Source organism: Lutra lutra, chromosome 1, assembly GCF_902655055.1.
Source record: "Lutra lutra chromosome 1, mLutLut1.2, whole genome shotgun sequence".
Lineage (NCBI taxonomy): Eukaryota > Metazoa > Chordata > Mammalia > Carnivora > Mustelidae > Lutra > Lutra lutra.
Genome location: NC_062278.1, coordinates 213073815 through 213089613, shown reverse-complemented (window position 1 = coordinate 213089613; position 15799 = coordinate 213073815). Strand labels below are relative to the sequence as shown.

The 15799-nt window shown below is 40.1% G+C and overlaps 1 protein-coding gene across 2 annotated transcripts in view; it reads right to left on the bottom strand.

Annotated features, from left to right (window-relative positions):
- Nucleotides 1-5775: 5775 nt before the first annotated feature.
- The window catches only part of LOC125083379 (adhesion G protein-coupled receptor E2-like), a 36465-nt gene continuing 26441 nt past the window's right edge, over nt 5776-15799 (bottom strand). The window contains exons 14-20 of one of the 2 annotated variants that reach the window (XM_047699842.1): nt 15005-15202; nt 14497-14732; nt 10516-10582; nt 10017-10108; nt 8874-9042; nt 8679-8789; nt 5776-7929 (exon numbers count right to left, since the gene is read on the bottom strand). In XM_047699842.1, the coding sequence (XP_047555798.1) occupies nt 7879-7929; nt 8679-8789; nt 8874-9042; nt 10017-10108; nt 10516-10582; nt 14497-14732; nt 15005-15202 (924 nt within the window). In that variant the 3' untranslated portion in view covers nt 5776-7878. The remainder of the gene's footprint in view (nt 7930-8678; nt 8790-8873; nt 9043-10016; nt 10109-10515; nt 10583-14496; nt 14733-15004; nt 15203-15799) is intronic. The other variant, XM_047699848.1, reaches the window with a different exon arrangement.

Sequence of the window (15799 nt, the reverse complement as noted above, 5' to 3'; positions counted from 1 at the left end):
TTTTAAAGGAAATTTTAAACAAGATTTTTAAATCTATTTGAAAGAGATAGAGAGCATGAGTGGGAGGAGCAGAGTGAGAGAGAGAGAGAGAATTTCAGGCAGACTCTGAACTCAGCATGGAGCCCAATGTGGGGCTCATTCTCATGACCTTCTTCATGACCTGAGCTGAAACCAAGACACATCATGTAGCTGACTGAGCCAAGAGAAACCCAAAGGAAGCTTTAAAATCATCTTTCTGAAGTCCCAAAAGTTCATCTTTGTTTTTGTTTCCTTTGCCTTTGGAGACATATCTTGAAAGAAATTGCTGTGGCTGATATCAAAGAGGTTACTGCCTATGTTCTCCTCTAGGATTCTGATGGATTCCTGTCTCACGTTGAGATCTTTTATCCATTTTGAGTTTATCTTTGTGTACGGTGTAAGAGAATGGTCGAGTTTCATTCTTCTGCATATACCTGTCCAGTTTTCCCAGCACCATTTACTGAAGAGACTGTCTTTTTTCCACTGTATATTTTTTCCTGTTTTTTTTTTTTTTTTTAAAGATTTTATTTATTTATTTGACAGAGAGAGATCACAAGTAGACGGAGAGGCAGGCAGAGAGAGAGAGAGAGAGAGAGAGAGGGAAGCAGGCTTCTTGCTGAGCAGAGAGCCCGATGTGGGACTCGATCCCAGGACCCTGAAATCATGACCTGAGCCAAAGGCAGCGGCTTAACCCACTGAGCCACCCAGGCGCCCCTATTTTTTCCTGTTTTGTCGAAGATTAATTGACCATAGAGTTGAGGGTCCATATCTGGGCTCTCTACTCTGTTCCACTGGTCTATGTGTCTGTTTTTATGCCAGTACCATGCTGTCTTGGTGATCACAGCTTTGTAGCAAAGCTTGAAATCAGGTAACGTGATGCCCCCAGTTTTATTTTTGTTTTTCAACATTTCCTTAGCGATTTGGGGTCTCTTCTGATACCATACAAATTTTTGGATTATTTGCTCCAGCTCTTTGAAAAATACTGGTGGAATTTTGATCAGAATGGCATAAAAAGTATAGATTGCTCTAGGCAGTATAGACATTTTAACAATGTTTATTCTTCCGATCCAAAAGCATGGAATGGTCTTCCATCTTTTTGTGTCTTCTTCAATTTCTTTCATGAGTGTTCTGTAGTTCCTCGAGTACAGTTCCTTTACCTCTTTGGTTAGGTTTATTCCCAGGTATCTTATGGTTCTTGGTGCTATAGTAAAGGGAATCGATTCTCTAATTTCCCTTTTTGTATTTTCCTTGTTAGTGTATAAGAAAGCCACTGATTTCTGTACATTGACTTTGTATCCTGCCACGTTACTGAATTGCTGTATGAGTTCTATTAGTTTGGGGGTGGAGTCTTTTGGGTTTTCCATATAAAGAATCATGTCATCTGCGAAGAGAGAGAGTTTGACTTCTTCATTGCCAATTTGGATACCTTTCATTTCTCTTTGTTGTCTGATTGCTGTTGCTAGGACTTCTAATACTATGTTGAACAAGAGTGGTGAGAGTGGGCATCCCTGTCGTGTTCCTGAGCTTTTTCCCATTGAGGATGATATTTGCTCTGGGTCTTTCATAGATAGATTTGATGAAGTTCAGGAATGTTCCCTCTATCCCTAGACTTTGAAGTGTTTTTAATCAGGAACGGATGCTGGATTTTGTCAAATGCTTTTTCTGCATCAATTGAGAAGACCATGTGGTTCTTCTCTCTTCTCTTATTGATTTGTTCTATCACATTGATTGAGTTGTGAATGTTGAACCACCCTTGTATCCCAGGGATGAATCCAACCTGGTCATGGTGAATAATCTTTTGAATGTGCTGTTGGATCCTGTTTGCTAGGATCTTGTTGAGAATCTTAGCATCCATCTTCATCAGGGATATTGGTCTGAAATTCTCCTTTCTGGTAGGGTCCAGAAAGAGTCTGGAAGTTTTCCTTCTGCTTCAATTTTTTGAAATAGCTTCAGGAGAATAGGTGTTATTTCTTCTTTGAAAGTTCTTTCTGTTATGTTTTATGTCATTTCTAAAATATTATCTTTTCTAGGTTTATTAAAAATTTTTTTTTTCCAAAGATTTTATTTATTTATCTGACAGACAGAGATCCCAAGTAGGCAGAGAGGCAGACAGATAGAGAGAGAGGTGGAAGCAGGCTCCCTGCAGAGCAGAGAGCCCGATGTGGAGCTGAATCCCAGGACACTGGGACCATGGCCTGAGCCAAAGGCAGAGGCTTTAACCCACTGAGCCACCCAGGTGCCCCTATTAAAAAATCTTTTAAATTATATCTTCTTATCCCATGGAAATTTGGAGGTATTATTATCTGAGCCCTTGAGAGGATAAACAAGACTTCATTGTGTGTGTTTCAAGAAATTCACCATGTCAACAATGTGAAAGAAGTCAACCATGTTTGACACTCAAGATCTGCAAAATCTGGAATTTTCTGTGTACTTCAGTGTGCTCAGAAAACTTTAATCATATAAAGGGTCAGCTGTGGCCCAATTTCTTGGTTACTCTTGGTTACACCCTTTTCTGAGGCCTCTCCTTCCTACAAAGACTCTTCCAGACTGAACATCTATGAGCAGGAAAACCCAGCTCAATGGATTTTCCTATGAGCAACATCCACAAGAATGGAAATGTTCACACCAGTGTCTGGATTTTGTCATTTCTTTCTTCTGTTTTCTGTGTGTTTAGTTATTTACCCATTGAAAGTTATTATTTTTCTCATTAAGTCCAAGGCAGAAATCAAGAGAGACACAGGTTTCACTTTCATTGAGATTTCAGGGGGAAATAAAGTGTTTTTTTGTAGCTAGAGTTGACTCAGAGGCTGAAAGATATCTATAATACATGTGTCTATAGCCAGATAATTGAAATATAAACCGTTTTACAGACACATCTTATTTCCTTCTCACATGATTACGCAGATAGTTTGAAAACTTAGATGATGACATGTATATTTTAGGCTTTGTGGGCCAGTATATAAGCCAGGGATGTCCAGAGGAATAGAACCAACAGGACACACACACACACACACACACACACACGTTTTTATGCAGGGATTTATTTATTTATTTATTAAATTTTTAAAATTTATTTTCAGCGTAACAGTATTCATTGTTTTTGCACCACACCCAGTGCTCCATGCAATCCGTCCCCTCTCCAATACCCACCACCTGGTTCCCCCAACCTCCCATCCCCCGCACCTTCAAAACCTCAGATTGTTTTCAGAGTCCATAGTCTCTCATGGTTCACCTCCCCTTCCAATTTCCCTCAACGCCCTTCTCCTCTCTAACTCCCCTTGTCCTCCATGTTATTTGTTATGCTCCACAAATAAGTGAAACCATATGATAATTGACTCTCTCTGCTTGACTTATTTCACTCAGCATAATCTCTCCCAGTCCCGTCCATGTTGCTACAAAAGTTGGGTATTCATCCTTTCTGATGGAGGCATAATACTCCATAGTGTATATGGACCACATCTTCCTTATCCATTCGTCCATTGAAGGGCATCTTGGTTCTTTCCACAGTTTGGCGACCATGGCCATTGCTGCTATAAATATTGGGGTACAGATGGCCCTTCTTTTCACTACATCTGTATCTTTGGGGTAAATACCCAGTAGTGCAATTATTCAGGGATTTATAATGAGGTATTGGCTCACATGATTATGCAGTTAAGTCCCACAGTTTGCTGTATGCAAGCTGGAGACCCAGGAAAGACGGTGGTGTAGTTTGAAGGCCTGAGAACCTGAGATGATGCTGTAGATTACACTGTGTGTCTGAAGCCCTAAGTGTTGGGTGTGTGGAGGCTAGAAAATAGATGCCCCAGTCAAACCATCAAGTTGAGTTAATTCAACCTTCCTCTATGTTTTTATTTTATTTAGGCCCTCAAGGGACAGGATGATGCCCATCCACATTGGAGAGGGCCTTCTGTTTTACTCAGTCCAACTCAAATGCTAATCCCTTCTGGAAACACCCTTATAGATTCACCCAGAATTCATTTCTAACCAGCTATCTGGCATCCTGTGGCCCAGTCAAGTTGACATATGAAATTAAGCATCACAGCTAGAATCTCTAATGACAATTTAACTCTGCCATTGGAGCATGAAAACTGCTATAGACACTCATAAATGATGATCATGACAGTGTTTTTTTTTTTAAAAGATTTATTTATTTATTTATTTGACAGATAGAGATCACAAGTAGGAAGAAAGGCAGGCAGAGAGAGAGGAAGGGAAGCCAGGCTCCTTTCTAAGCAGAGAGCCCGACTTGGGGCCCGATCCCAGGACCCTGAGATCATGACCTGAGCCAAAGGCAGAGGCTTTAACCCACTGAGCCACCCAGGTGCCCCATGACTGTGTTTTAATAAAACTTTATTTTTGGAAGTTATGTGATCTTAACATTACGTAATGTTAACATGACATGAAATATTCTTCTTTTGATTTTTTTTCACTTTTTTAAAAATGTAGAGACTCTTCTTACCTTGTAGGGTGTACAAAACCAGGCAGTCAGCCAGATTTGGCCCATGAGCTGTAGTTTGTTGAGCTATATCCAGGATGTTCTCGGGAGCTCTTTATCCCACATCAGTTAATTCAGGCATTTTCCAAAATATGTTATAAGTACTTATTCTTTTTTTATTATGTTCATCACCATACAGTACATCATTAGTTTTTTATGTAGTGTTCCACATTTCATTGTTTGCGCATAATACCCAGTGCTCCATGTAATCTGTGCCCTCCTTAATACCCATTACCAGGCTCACCTATCCCCCCCCCCCCCCCCGCCCTTCCTTTCTGAAACCCTCAGTTTGTTTCATGGAGCCCATAGTCTCTCATGGTCCATCTCTCCCTTTGATTTTCCTCTCTTCAGTTTTCCTGTCCTTCTCCTAGTTTCCTTATGTTCCACAAATAAGTGAAACCATATGATAATTGACTTTCTCTGCTTGACTTATTTCACTCTGCATAATCTCCTCCAGTCCCATCCAGGTTGATATAAAAGTTGGGAAAGTTCATCTTTTCTGATGGCTTGGTAATATTACTTTATGTATGTGGACCACATCTTCTTTATCCAGTCGTCTGTTGAAGGGCATCTTGGCTCTCTCTACATTTTGGCTATTGTGGATATTGCTGCTATGAACACTGGAGTGCATATGGCCCTTCTTTTCACTACATCTGTATCTTTGGGGTAAATACCCAGTAGTGCAATTGCTGGGTTATAGGGTAGCTCTATTTTTAAGTTTGTGAGGAATATCCACACTGTCTTCCAAAGTGGCTGCACCAACTTGCATTCCCACCAATGGTGTAAGAGGGTTTCCCTTACTCCAAAACTTCTCCAACATTTGTTGTTTCTTGCCTTGCTCATTTTTAAAGTAGCTGATCCTTGATTTCAGTTCAGATCATTATCTGAGGGGTTGTGGGATCAAGCCCTGAATTGGGCTCTAAGCTCAGTGCACAGTCTGCTTATCCCACTCCCTCTGCTCCTCCCCTCCTGTCCCAGCTTGTGTGCTTTCTCTCTCTCTCTCTCTCTCCCAAATAAATAAAAAAAAATCTTAAAAAACATTCATTCGCAAAGTTAATTTTGTGCAGAGGTGAAAGCATTTTATCTGGACATCTAGGAATTTATGAGGGCATATATCTTTATGAATTAATAACTAATTGATATATTTATTTTCTTCTCTGACACCTTTTGTTTACCATTTTAAACATAGAGAGAATTTGGAAAAAACATACAATAAACACTCATATTCTCCACCAAGAGTCAACAATTGTTAACATAGTGCCACATTATAACACTTTTCTCAATTTATTTCCACACATGGATACATTTTCTTGCTAAAACATATGATACTCAGTGGTAGACATCATGACACTTCATTCTTCAATCCTCCTTCAACAAATATTTGAGAATTCAAGGAATGTTCTCTATATAACCACAATACTATTACTATACCCAAGAAAATTAATAAAAATTTCATAATAACTTTCAATGTTTGATACATATTCAAATTATCCTAATTGCCTCCAAAATGTCATGGATAGCTGTTTTTCTGAACCAGAACTCCACTAAAATTGACAATGAGTTTGTTTGTAATGTCACTTCCATTTCTTTTTTTAAGTAATGAAATATATTTATATATTTATTTAATTTTATTATTTAATTTTATTTTTTCAATGTTTTAAGATTCATTGTTTATGTACCATACCCAGTGCTCCATGCAATATGTGCCCTCCTTGATACCCACCACCAGGCCTTCATTTCTTTTAATGTAGAGCAGCCTTTAGTCACTTGTAAAAATGGTATTGATTTTAGAAGGGGCCAGGCCAATTGTCTTGTTGAATGCCTGCATTCAGGATTTGCCTGACGGTTTCTTCATGATGTCATTTAAATTGTTTTGTCTTCTGTATTTTGTATATATTGAAAGTTAAGTCTAAAATTACAGAGACCAGCAAGCTTCTTCTATAAAGGGCCAGGTAGCAAATATTTTTAGCTTTGTATCCTTACAGCCTCTGTCACAACTCAACTCTGACATTGTAGCATGAAAGCAGCCTAGACAATGAATGTGTATGGCTGTGTCCCAATAAAAGTTTATTAACAAAAACAGGCATCTCCCTGCATTTGGCTGGAATGTTATACTTTGCCAATTCACAGCCTAAAGTTTGGATTAGATTTCAATTAGAGTGATTTGCTAATAATTCTTTTTTACAAAAAATGGGATGTTGTAACCTCATGACATATCAGGAGATACATAAAGTCAGTTTGCCCACCACTGATGATATTAAGCTTCATCATTAGTTTCCGATGGTGGCTGTCAGATCTCCATGTTGCCAATGTACACTTTGTCCCTTGTAAATAATTGGTAGTCTGTGAGGTGATTCTTTGAATCTGTGGTCCCACCCTGTTCTCCAAAGACTTTCACTCAATGTTTTCAGTGGCCACTTATTGGATATTGAAAGAATCATGCTCTTCTAATTCTGTTGTATTTTCTGCATATATTTGATGGTCTTTTAAAGTATCACTATGGACTCATGGTTAAGTTATTTAAAACATGATCATGTACAGTCATTTTCTTTGATGTTCAAATTGATACAGAATTGGTCAGAGGGAGCCCTCGGGAAGTTTCTTGTAGGTGTAACTTCTCTGGATTTAGATTTGGCTTAGACTGCATGATGAGAGTGAAATAATATGTTATCTATAAATACATCTCACAAAATGTGCAGTAGCCATATACACCTTTTCCCACAACTCAACTTATAAATATAAAGACGCAGAGACTCTAGTCCCCTAGCTCTGATTTTATTCTGATGAAACCTTCCCTTCCCACATTTAAATTCTGTGAAATCAGGAATTGGATCTCCTTGATCTATTCCCAGCACATATTTTTGGAATGAATAAATTAGTAAGTCTTTAGAAATGGAGAGTGAAGAAGTTGAGGCATGTATGTATGTATGGGGACCAACTGATCTACTTTGCCTGTGACCAAAGTGTTTCCTGGGATATAATATTTCCGGTACTAAAACCAGGAAAGTCTTGAGCAACTGGGACTAGTTGTTTATATTACATGCAGGCATGTGAATATTAGTTTTCCCTCTTATGTCATTTCAGGAAAGTCCTTTGAGGCTGTTTTTCCTTGTTATATATCATTAACCTGAGGAAGAACGTTTGTAGAAGAGGTTTCTACTGGGATATTGGGTCATAGCTCCTAATTATACTGGGAGTGAGATGAACATGTTGTATGCACCAGAAAACTAAAAGTCTCCAGCAACTGAATATCAAATGTTTACTGCTTACTTTCTCTTACAAGTGGTGCCAAGAAGAGTTATTTGTGATAAACATGAAAAAGCATCTTTTATACTCTTCCCAAAGGATGGCAGCCAGCATTTTCTTCATTTTCTAAGAGACAAGTTCGTCAGCCTTAGCTGTTCATTATAATTCTCCTAAGAAGGAAGGCATAAACATGATTTTGTGTTAGAAGGTGCATGATGTGCACAGAAAACTACAAAATATTATCAGAAGAAGTCTAAGAAGAGAAAAGGTTTTGTAAATTGGAACATACAAATTCTTGGTACAATTCACATTGCCAGGATCTCTCCTCTGCCTTCTGTGGCTCTCTATTGAGGTTTTGCAGGGTTTGTGTATTTGGAAATACTAGGAATGAAAGCAGACTTTGATGAAAAGTCTCCAATCCATCCTAGTATTTATTTCACTTGAGTTTTGTGACTATATTTACACACATTTATTGTTTGTCATATACAGGGCTGGTGTGGAATGATGAGGGATAAAGGATGTGCAGTGACTACATGCAGCGTGTGCACCAGGGGTACAGATCTTTATTCCTGATTACTTGGTCGATCACAACATTGTTCTCTGCTTATAGGTACTTTGTATCTTGCTCCTAAGTACAGTTAAAAAGGGGATGCACCCATGCCACACTAAGTGATGCTCTACATTGTGCGGAAAGAGGACAGTCATGTGCAAGGGTCAACCTGAGCATAGAAAGTGAGTGAAAGTATAGGAAGACCTCCTTTCAAGATAGGGAAGTGTCTTCAAGTGAGTTTAGGTGAAAACCAAGTGTAAGTCATCATAGAGCATCTCCTGCTGTATACCCAGGTTGTCAGTGAAGTAGGCATGAGCTTCTCAAGAGGACTGGTTAGTGAAGTGCTCTGGGAACACTGGATAATCTTACCACACTGTGTTTGGAGTCATCAGACATGGTCCCACTTGAGAGAGTGTACTTCTCAGACTCAGCTTTGGTTTTTCCAACCCCTTTGAACCAGTTCTTGTATTGTTCCCGGACCTGTAGAGACAAAACATGCTTGGGTCAGCTCACTGAAGGGAGTGAGCATAGAGAAGGGTCCTGGGTGGGAATGGGCAATAGTACCTGCTGGCTCAGGATGCAGTACACCAGGAAGATGAAGACGCCCTGCAGGCTGTTGATGACAGTGAAGAGGTAAGCCATGACATGGGCAGCTGGACCCACTTGAAGGATGCCCAGACACCACGTGCAGCCCAAGATGAGCAGCTGAGCTGTGGCTTTAAATGTCAGCATCCTGGGTAGGAGGAAGAAGGAGGTCAGGATGCATCCAGAACAACAACCAGGGCTGGTTTCATGTCCACTCCATGATGCTTCTGACTGAATTGTGATCAATTTTGACCTTTGTTGTCAATGTTTCCCTAAAGAGAAACACTATTTGGGTCCAAGATGGCATTTGACTAGGGCTGAGGATAATGGTGACATTCAAGAATGTGAGTTTTGAAAAGATCATGATGTTTCATGAAGATCCCTAATTTTGTTCAACTGACATTGTTGAGAATATTCTATGCACCTGGCTCTAGGCTGGGGCTAGGGCATTCAAAACAAAAAAGAACAAGACATCTGTTCTTACAGACCTTAAAATCTGGTGGAAAGACAAGAACAAATGACCACTTATAACATTTGCAAAGTGAGGTACTTCTTTCCATCTGGGGCTATTCCTGTCCTCACCCTCTCCATGAACTGAGCCAGGATATGCTTTGCCCGGAATAGAGGCCATTGATTCTGGGTAAAGTTGAGGAAAGCAAAGGACATCCCCAAACTCTTAGAGGATGTGATATGTGGATGACAAAACCGAGTTCACCAGGTGCAAGAGAAGGGGGACAGCAGAGGGCAGAGCATGCTTGAAGGCGTGAGCATGGTGGGGTGTGCTGGTTCTGAAAACTGTTATGTGATTTCCTGAGTGTGTTATAAAGATATGAATTTTCACAGGATCTTTTTCATAGATCCCTGATAGCATCTCTGCTTGTCAGAACAAAGTCATTTCTCTCTGCAGCTGAAGTAGTTTGTTGTTGAGGGTATGCAAAGATGGAATGTTTTTGGTATGGGTGTCAGCAGCAAACCACAGAATCTGAGCTGGCAGCCAAGGAGGGTTGCTGCCCTTTTATCTTCCTGTCCCCTCAGGAGTCCTATGAAGGGACACCAGAGCCTTGGAGGCATGAGGACAATGTTCTTTCTGGGGCATGGTGTGCCCCTGTGACCCATCCTCACCTTGTGTTCTGGAGCGTGGACATGTCGCTGTTGAGTGAGGAGAGCTTGTTTTTCACAATCCAGAAGGTCATCAGAAATAAAGCCAAATTAATCTGCAGAAAACCCACAGGCATTTTAATTACACTCCACATTTAGAAAACCTTCTTCCTAGCTCATCCAGCTCCTAATGTGGCAGGGAAGAAGCTTTTGTGTTTCATAACAGTCCTAGAGAAGCAGACCAAACACCCCCTAAATCAGGCCCATGTTTATCCTGTAACTTCAATGACCACTTCAATTCAGTTTGCAGGGAATTCCAAATTTTAGCACTGAAAGTGCTACGTCTCAGGAAACACCTGATTCCTGGTTTTACAGTGGGAATTCCCACCTCCTGGAAGCCCCTCATCCGTCCTGGGCCAACTGGAATGATTGCTCACCCTGACTGTCACCCTCCTGATACGCCTGGTCTTTGAATGACCCTCAGCTGGGCAGGTGGGCTGCTCTGATGTCATCCATTACTCACAGAGAAGATGGTGCAGACAGGGCCAAGGAAGGTCCATATGAATCCTTTGTCTGTGTGGAGCCAGCATCTAAGAGAAAGATGGGAAGAGATTCAAGAAAATATTGGCTTTCCTGGATAAAAGATTTATAAATAAACACCCCAATGTTTTCTCCTGCCTTCTTCATCATTATTATTATTGCTTTTTTGTGTGTGTAAACATTTAACATAAGCTCCTAGTCAATTTTAAGTATGCAATACTTAACTATTGTTAGGGAAAACCACTATGTGGTATAGATCTTCTAAACTTACTTATTTTGCAGAACTACAACTTTGTATATGCCTTTGATGGTGGCAATAGTTTCATGAGTATTAGCCCCAAACTTAACAGGTTTTGTACACTAATTACATACAGTGTTTTACATGTCAGTCATACCTTAATAAAGTGGTCTTTAAAAAAAGATAAGTTCCTTTTAAAAAATTTTCCTATGTCTTGGAACCCAGACATACTAGCAAAAATAAATATAATTTTTAAGCAGAAAATTGCAGTATTGACTTATAAATTAATTTATGGGTTTTTTTGGTAAGTATTGAGTGTCTCCTCTGTGTCAGGGTCTGTGCTTGGCTCCGAAGATTGGCTGGGATTAGGGTGGAGTGGTCTCAGTCCTCAGGGAGACATCAGCAAGGTGGGAGAGTCAACAATTGGTAGACAAAATCAAGGTAATTAATTTTATGATCAAGTATGAAGAGCTATGAGGATATGTAGCTGGATCCATAACTTAGTCTGGGGTATAGGAGATCCAGATAGTCAGGAAGTGTTTCTCTGGAAGAAGTGACTTGTATTTAAGGTGAAATATGAGTGATGAGTGGTTATAGACAGGTGAAAATTTTGGACCATGCAAGAAGTGAGTAAAAACCCAAATTAGACAAAACAGTGAGGCTGCTCCAGCCTTAAGGCTCATGTGTGTTACATAACTTATGGAGACAGGTACTCACACACTCACAGATGAGGCATCTCAAGGCCACACTGAGAGCAAGGACAGAGCTGGACTTTATCCCCAGTGAGATGGGAGGTGTGAAGATGGGGATAGGGTCAGATGGACCCAGCAGGAAGCATCAAAGTGTAGCTTCGAAGGTAGGTGTTGGCAAAGCAGGACAGCTTCCACTTCTTCTTGAAACTGGGTTTTACTGGAACACATACTCATCCCTCCCAAAGTGTCTATGGCCTTATTTATGCTCTGAGGACAGAGCTGAGTAATTGCCGCAGAGACCATAGGACCCACAAAGCTGGAAATATTGATTATCTGGCCATTTATGGAAAAAGTTTGCTGACTTTTATGCTTAACTCCCTAGGGAGGCCAGATGGCCAGCGCTCGCTGATGCAGCTGAGCTCTCGTGTCATCAGGATAGTCACATAGTGTGAGTGCCAGACTGGATGTGGCCCCAGTTCTGCCACCAACCAGCTGTGTGACCTCAACCACGTTAGTTAATCTCCTTGTGCCTCAGTCACTCATCTGTCTTGTGGCCCAATACCAGTTTCTATTGCACAGGTTGTTGGGGGGATTATTTGAGCTGACACATGAAAAATATTTAGAACTGTGATTGTATATCAGAAGTGATTTCTAAATCTTGGCTGTTGTTACAGTTATTTTGTCTTCCAAATAACCCTCTGTTTCCTTTAAAATTAGGATAGAGAAGGAGTTTACACAAATCAGTGCCATCTCGTCATTTCAGTTTTGCTTTCTAGATTTAAAACTGTCCCCTCAGTTAACGCAATGAATACTGTATTAATATGTATTTACTAATGCATAAGATGCTATTTATATTATAGACTATAGTCATTAATATAATTTAGTTATTTATGTAATATACACTTAATATTTAAAATAATTATATATAAAAGATTAAAAAGTCACCGCATTTATCTTAACTAGATCAATTTGTAATTATTAAACATCATTAATATTATATTAGTGTATAGTTAGTAACATAATGCATGATATTATTTAAATAGATAATTATTAACACATTTTATAGTTAACATTTAAAACAATTATGTCTTAATGACTTAAGAATGGGCCTCGTGGTGGGTATTATGGAGAGCACATATTGCATAGAGCACTGCCTGTGGTGCATAAACAATGAATTCTGGAACACTGAAAAGAAATAAAAAAAAATAAAAAATTATACTCCCAAACTAATCCTCTTACACTGTTGGTGGGAATGCAAGTTGGTGCAACCACTTTGGAAAACAGTGTGGAGATTCCTTAAGAAATTAAAAATAGAGGTTCTCTATGACCCTGCAATTGCACTACTGGGTATTCACCCCAGAGATACAGATGTAGTAAAAAGAAGGGCCATCTGTACCCCAATGTTCATAGCAGCAATGGCCATGGTTGCCAAACTGTGGGAAGAACCAAGATGCCCTTCAATGGATGAATGGATAAAGAAAATATGGTCCATATATACTATGGAGTATTATGCCTCCATCAGAAAGGATGAATACCCAACTTTTGTATCAACATGGACGGGATAGAAGAGATTATGCTGAGAGAAACAAGTCAAGCAGAGAAAGTCAATTATCATATGGTTTCACTTATTTGTGGAGCATAAGAATAACACAGAGGACATGGGAGATGGAGAGGAGAAGGGAGTTGGGGGTAATTGGAGGGGGGGAGACGAACCATGAGAGACTGTGGACTCTGAGGAAATAACTGAGGGTTTTGGAGGGGCAAGGGGTGGGAGGTTGGGTGGGCCTGGTGGTGGGTATTGTAGAGGGCACATACTGCATGGTGCACTGGGTGTGGTGCATAAACAATGAATTCTGAAACGCTGAAAAAAAATAAAAATAAAAAAAGAAATTATTACCAGCAACTATATATCAACATATTAAGCAACCTGGAAGAAATGGATGACTTCCTGGAAACCTATAAACTTCCAAGACCCAAACAGAAGAAATAGACAATCTGAATACACCAATAAGTAGTAATAAGATTGAAAGGGTGATCAAAAACCTCCCCCAAAACAGGAATCCAGGGCCAGATGGCTTCCCAGGAGAATTCCACCAAACATTTAAAGAAGAAATCATACCTATTCTACTGAAAGAGTTTCAAAATAATAGAAATAGAACGAAAACTTCCAAACCTCCTGTGGACGTGAAAACATGGGCTCCATTTTCATACGATTACTCTGTGTTCTCTTTAAGTAAACACAACAGCGAGGTTCCAAAAACAGAGAAAGGAAAGAAATGGACACAAGAGGGAAAAGAAATCTAATAAGCTCAGGGGTTCCCTGAGAGACTGATGAGCAGAAAGCTTCCCTGCTTCTGGCAGCATTCCAACCCCAGTCCACATCCTCTTGCTGCCCAGACTAATTAACAAAGCAAGCAAAAATAATGTATCTAAACAAGAAAAGAGTGGTATTTTTATGATGTCAAGACATTTTACTTTAAAAAAAAAGATAAGTTCCTTTTAAAAATTTTTCCTATGTCCCTCTAGAAAAAAGTGCAAAGGGAATAAACCTGCAAATTGCAAGAGAAAACACACAGTGTATGACAATAGAAGGGGATTTTAAAAGATGAAATAATAGAAGACTTTTTTGAATGCTTTAAATGCAAAATTTTTGGAATCAGACAACCAGATTTTGAATATCTGATCAACCACATATATGTTTGAACTTAAGAGAGACAACGAATCCATTCCAAATGTGAATATCCTCTCTCAAATAGTGGTGATAGCCGTATCCATCCTCCTAGGGTGGCATACAATGATTGTCATTAAATGTAAGAAGGTTACAATATAATTCCTTCCTGTGAGGAAATGAATGATTACACCGGTTAAAAAAAAAAAAAAAAGGCAGTTCAAGGAACACGATCTTCCACCAGGTAGATGTCCTTGGAGTGGTCACTGACTTCTCTATCATGTTCTAGTGGAATTAAATATCTATTGGTTCTATGATGGCCATGGTCATGCTGGAGAAGATGAGGATGTGGGAATTTGTGTTTACCGGGTGGGTGTTCCGTACAGGTGAGGCCTAGATGCAGCAGAAATGGCCACAATTATAGCTGGGACTCCATAGCCCACAGGGAACATGAACTTCTTCATGATACTGCTCACACTGGAGTAGTTGACCACCGTCAGGTTGCGTGCAGTGAGGAAGAGATTCAGACCCTCCAGCAGCATCCAGGTGAAAGAGGCCAGGTAGAGATAGTGTAGGGCACCTGCAATGATGGCACACAGCACCTGGGGGAGAATGGTGTCACCAGGAAGGATCATCAAGGAGGAAGGTGACCCCAGGACCTGTCCCATACTTTGCCATGAAGGAACTCTCAAGTATATGGTCAAGTTGTCAGAAGAGGATTTGTGTTCTAGTTAATTAGTCAATGTGAAATAGGCTACTTACCCTCTAACCTCCCAAGAACCCAATGTCATTTTATTAAGGTATCAGTGCAGCATGGCTCCATGAACTGAGCACCACTGGGTCAGCAGGAGCTCCTCTGTGACAGTGTTAGTACCTTGATCTCAGTCCGGTCAATGGCCATGAGGAAGAGCAGGTGGGCCAGGAGGAGGCAGATTGAGAGCTGCAGGTGGAGGGAGGTGCTGGTGTTCTGGATGGTTTTGCACAGCAGGAAGGTGAGGGATGCCAGGAGGAGGCAGATCAGAGAGAGGCCCAGCCCCAGGTATGTGATCACAGCCAGCCAGGTATCCTTCTCCTGGGATCCAGCAAAGAGAAGCAAAAAGGACATCACAGTCATATTTCCCTAAATCTTCCATCTAAAAGTTTTAAATTTAATTTTAATTTTTGCTGTAGCCAAATGAGGAAAGAAGGAGATAGGTAAATATGTTATGTTATTGGATAACATAACCTACAGGTTTAGAATGCTAGAATTTTATGGAAATCTGAATTGATTAACTCAGACCTTGGAAGAATTGATCAATAAGAGTCCTTACTTAAGACAGAACCCAGGGGGGAACCTGGGTGGCTCAGTGGGTTAAAGCCTCTGCTTTAAAAAGGGTCCTGGGATGGAGCCCCATATTGGGTTCTTTGCTCAGCATTGAGCCTGCTTCCTCATCTCTCTGCCTACTTGTGATCTTTGTCTGTCAAATAAAGAAATAAAATCTTAAAATCTTAAAAAAAAAAAGACAGAACCTAGGAACTCACAAGGGTTTATTTTACTTTACACGTCAGGTAAGGAAGTCTTTGATGTGGTGATCTGGAAAGTATCTCATCTGGCTAAGGGAGCAGGCAAGCATAGTTCCTAACTCACCTGTACTCACTGGCTTTCTTGGCCCCTTTGCCTCTGTTATCA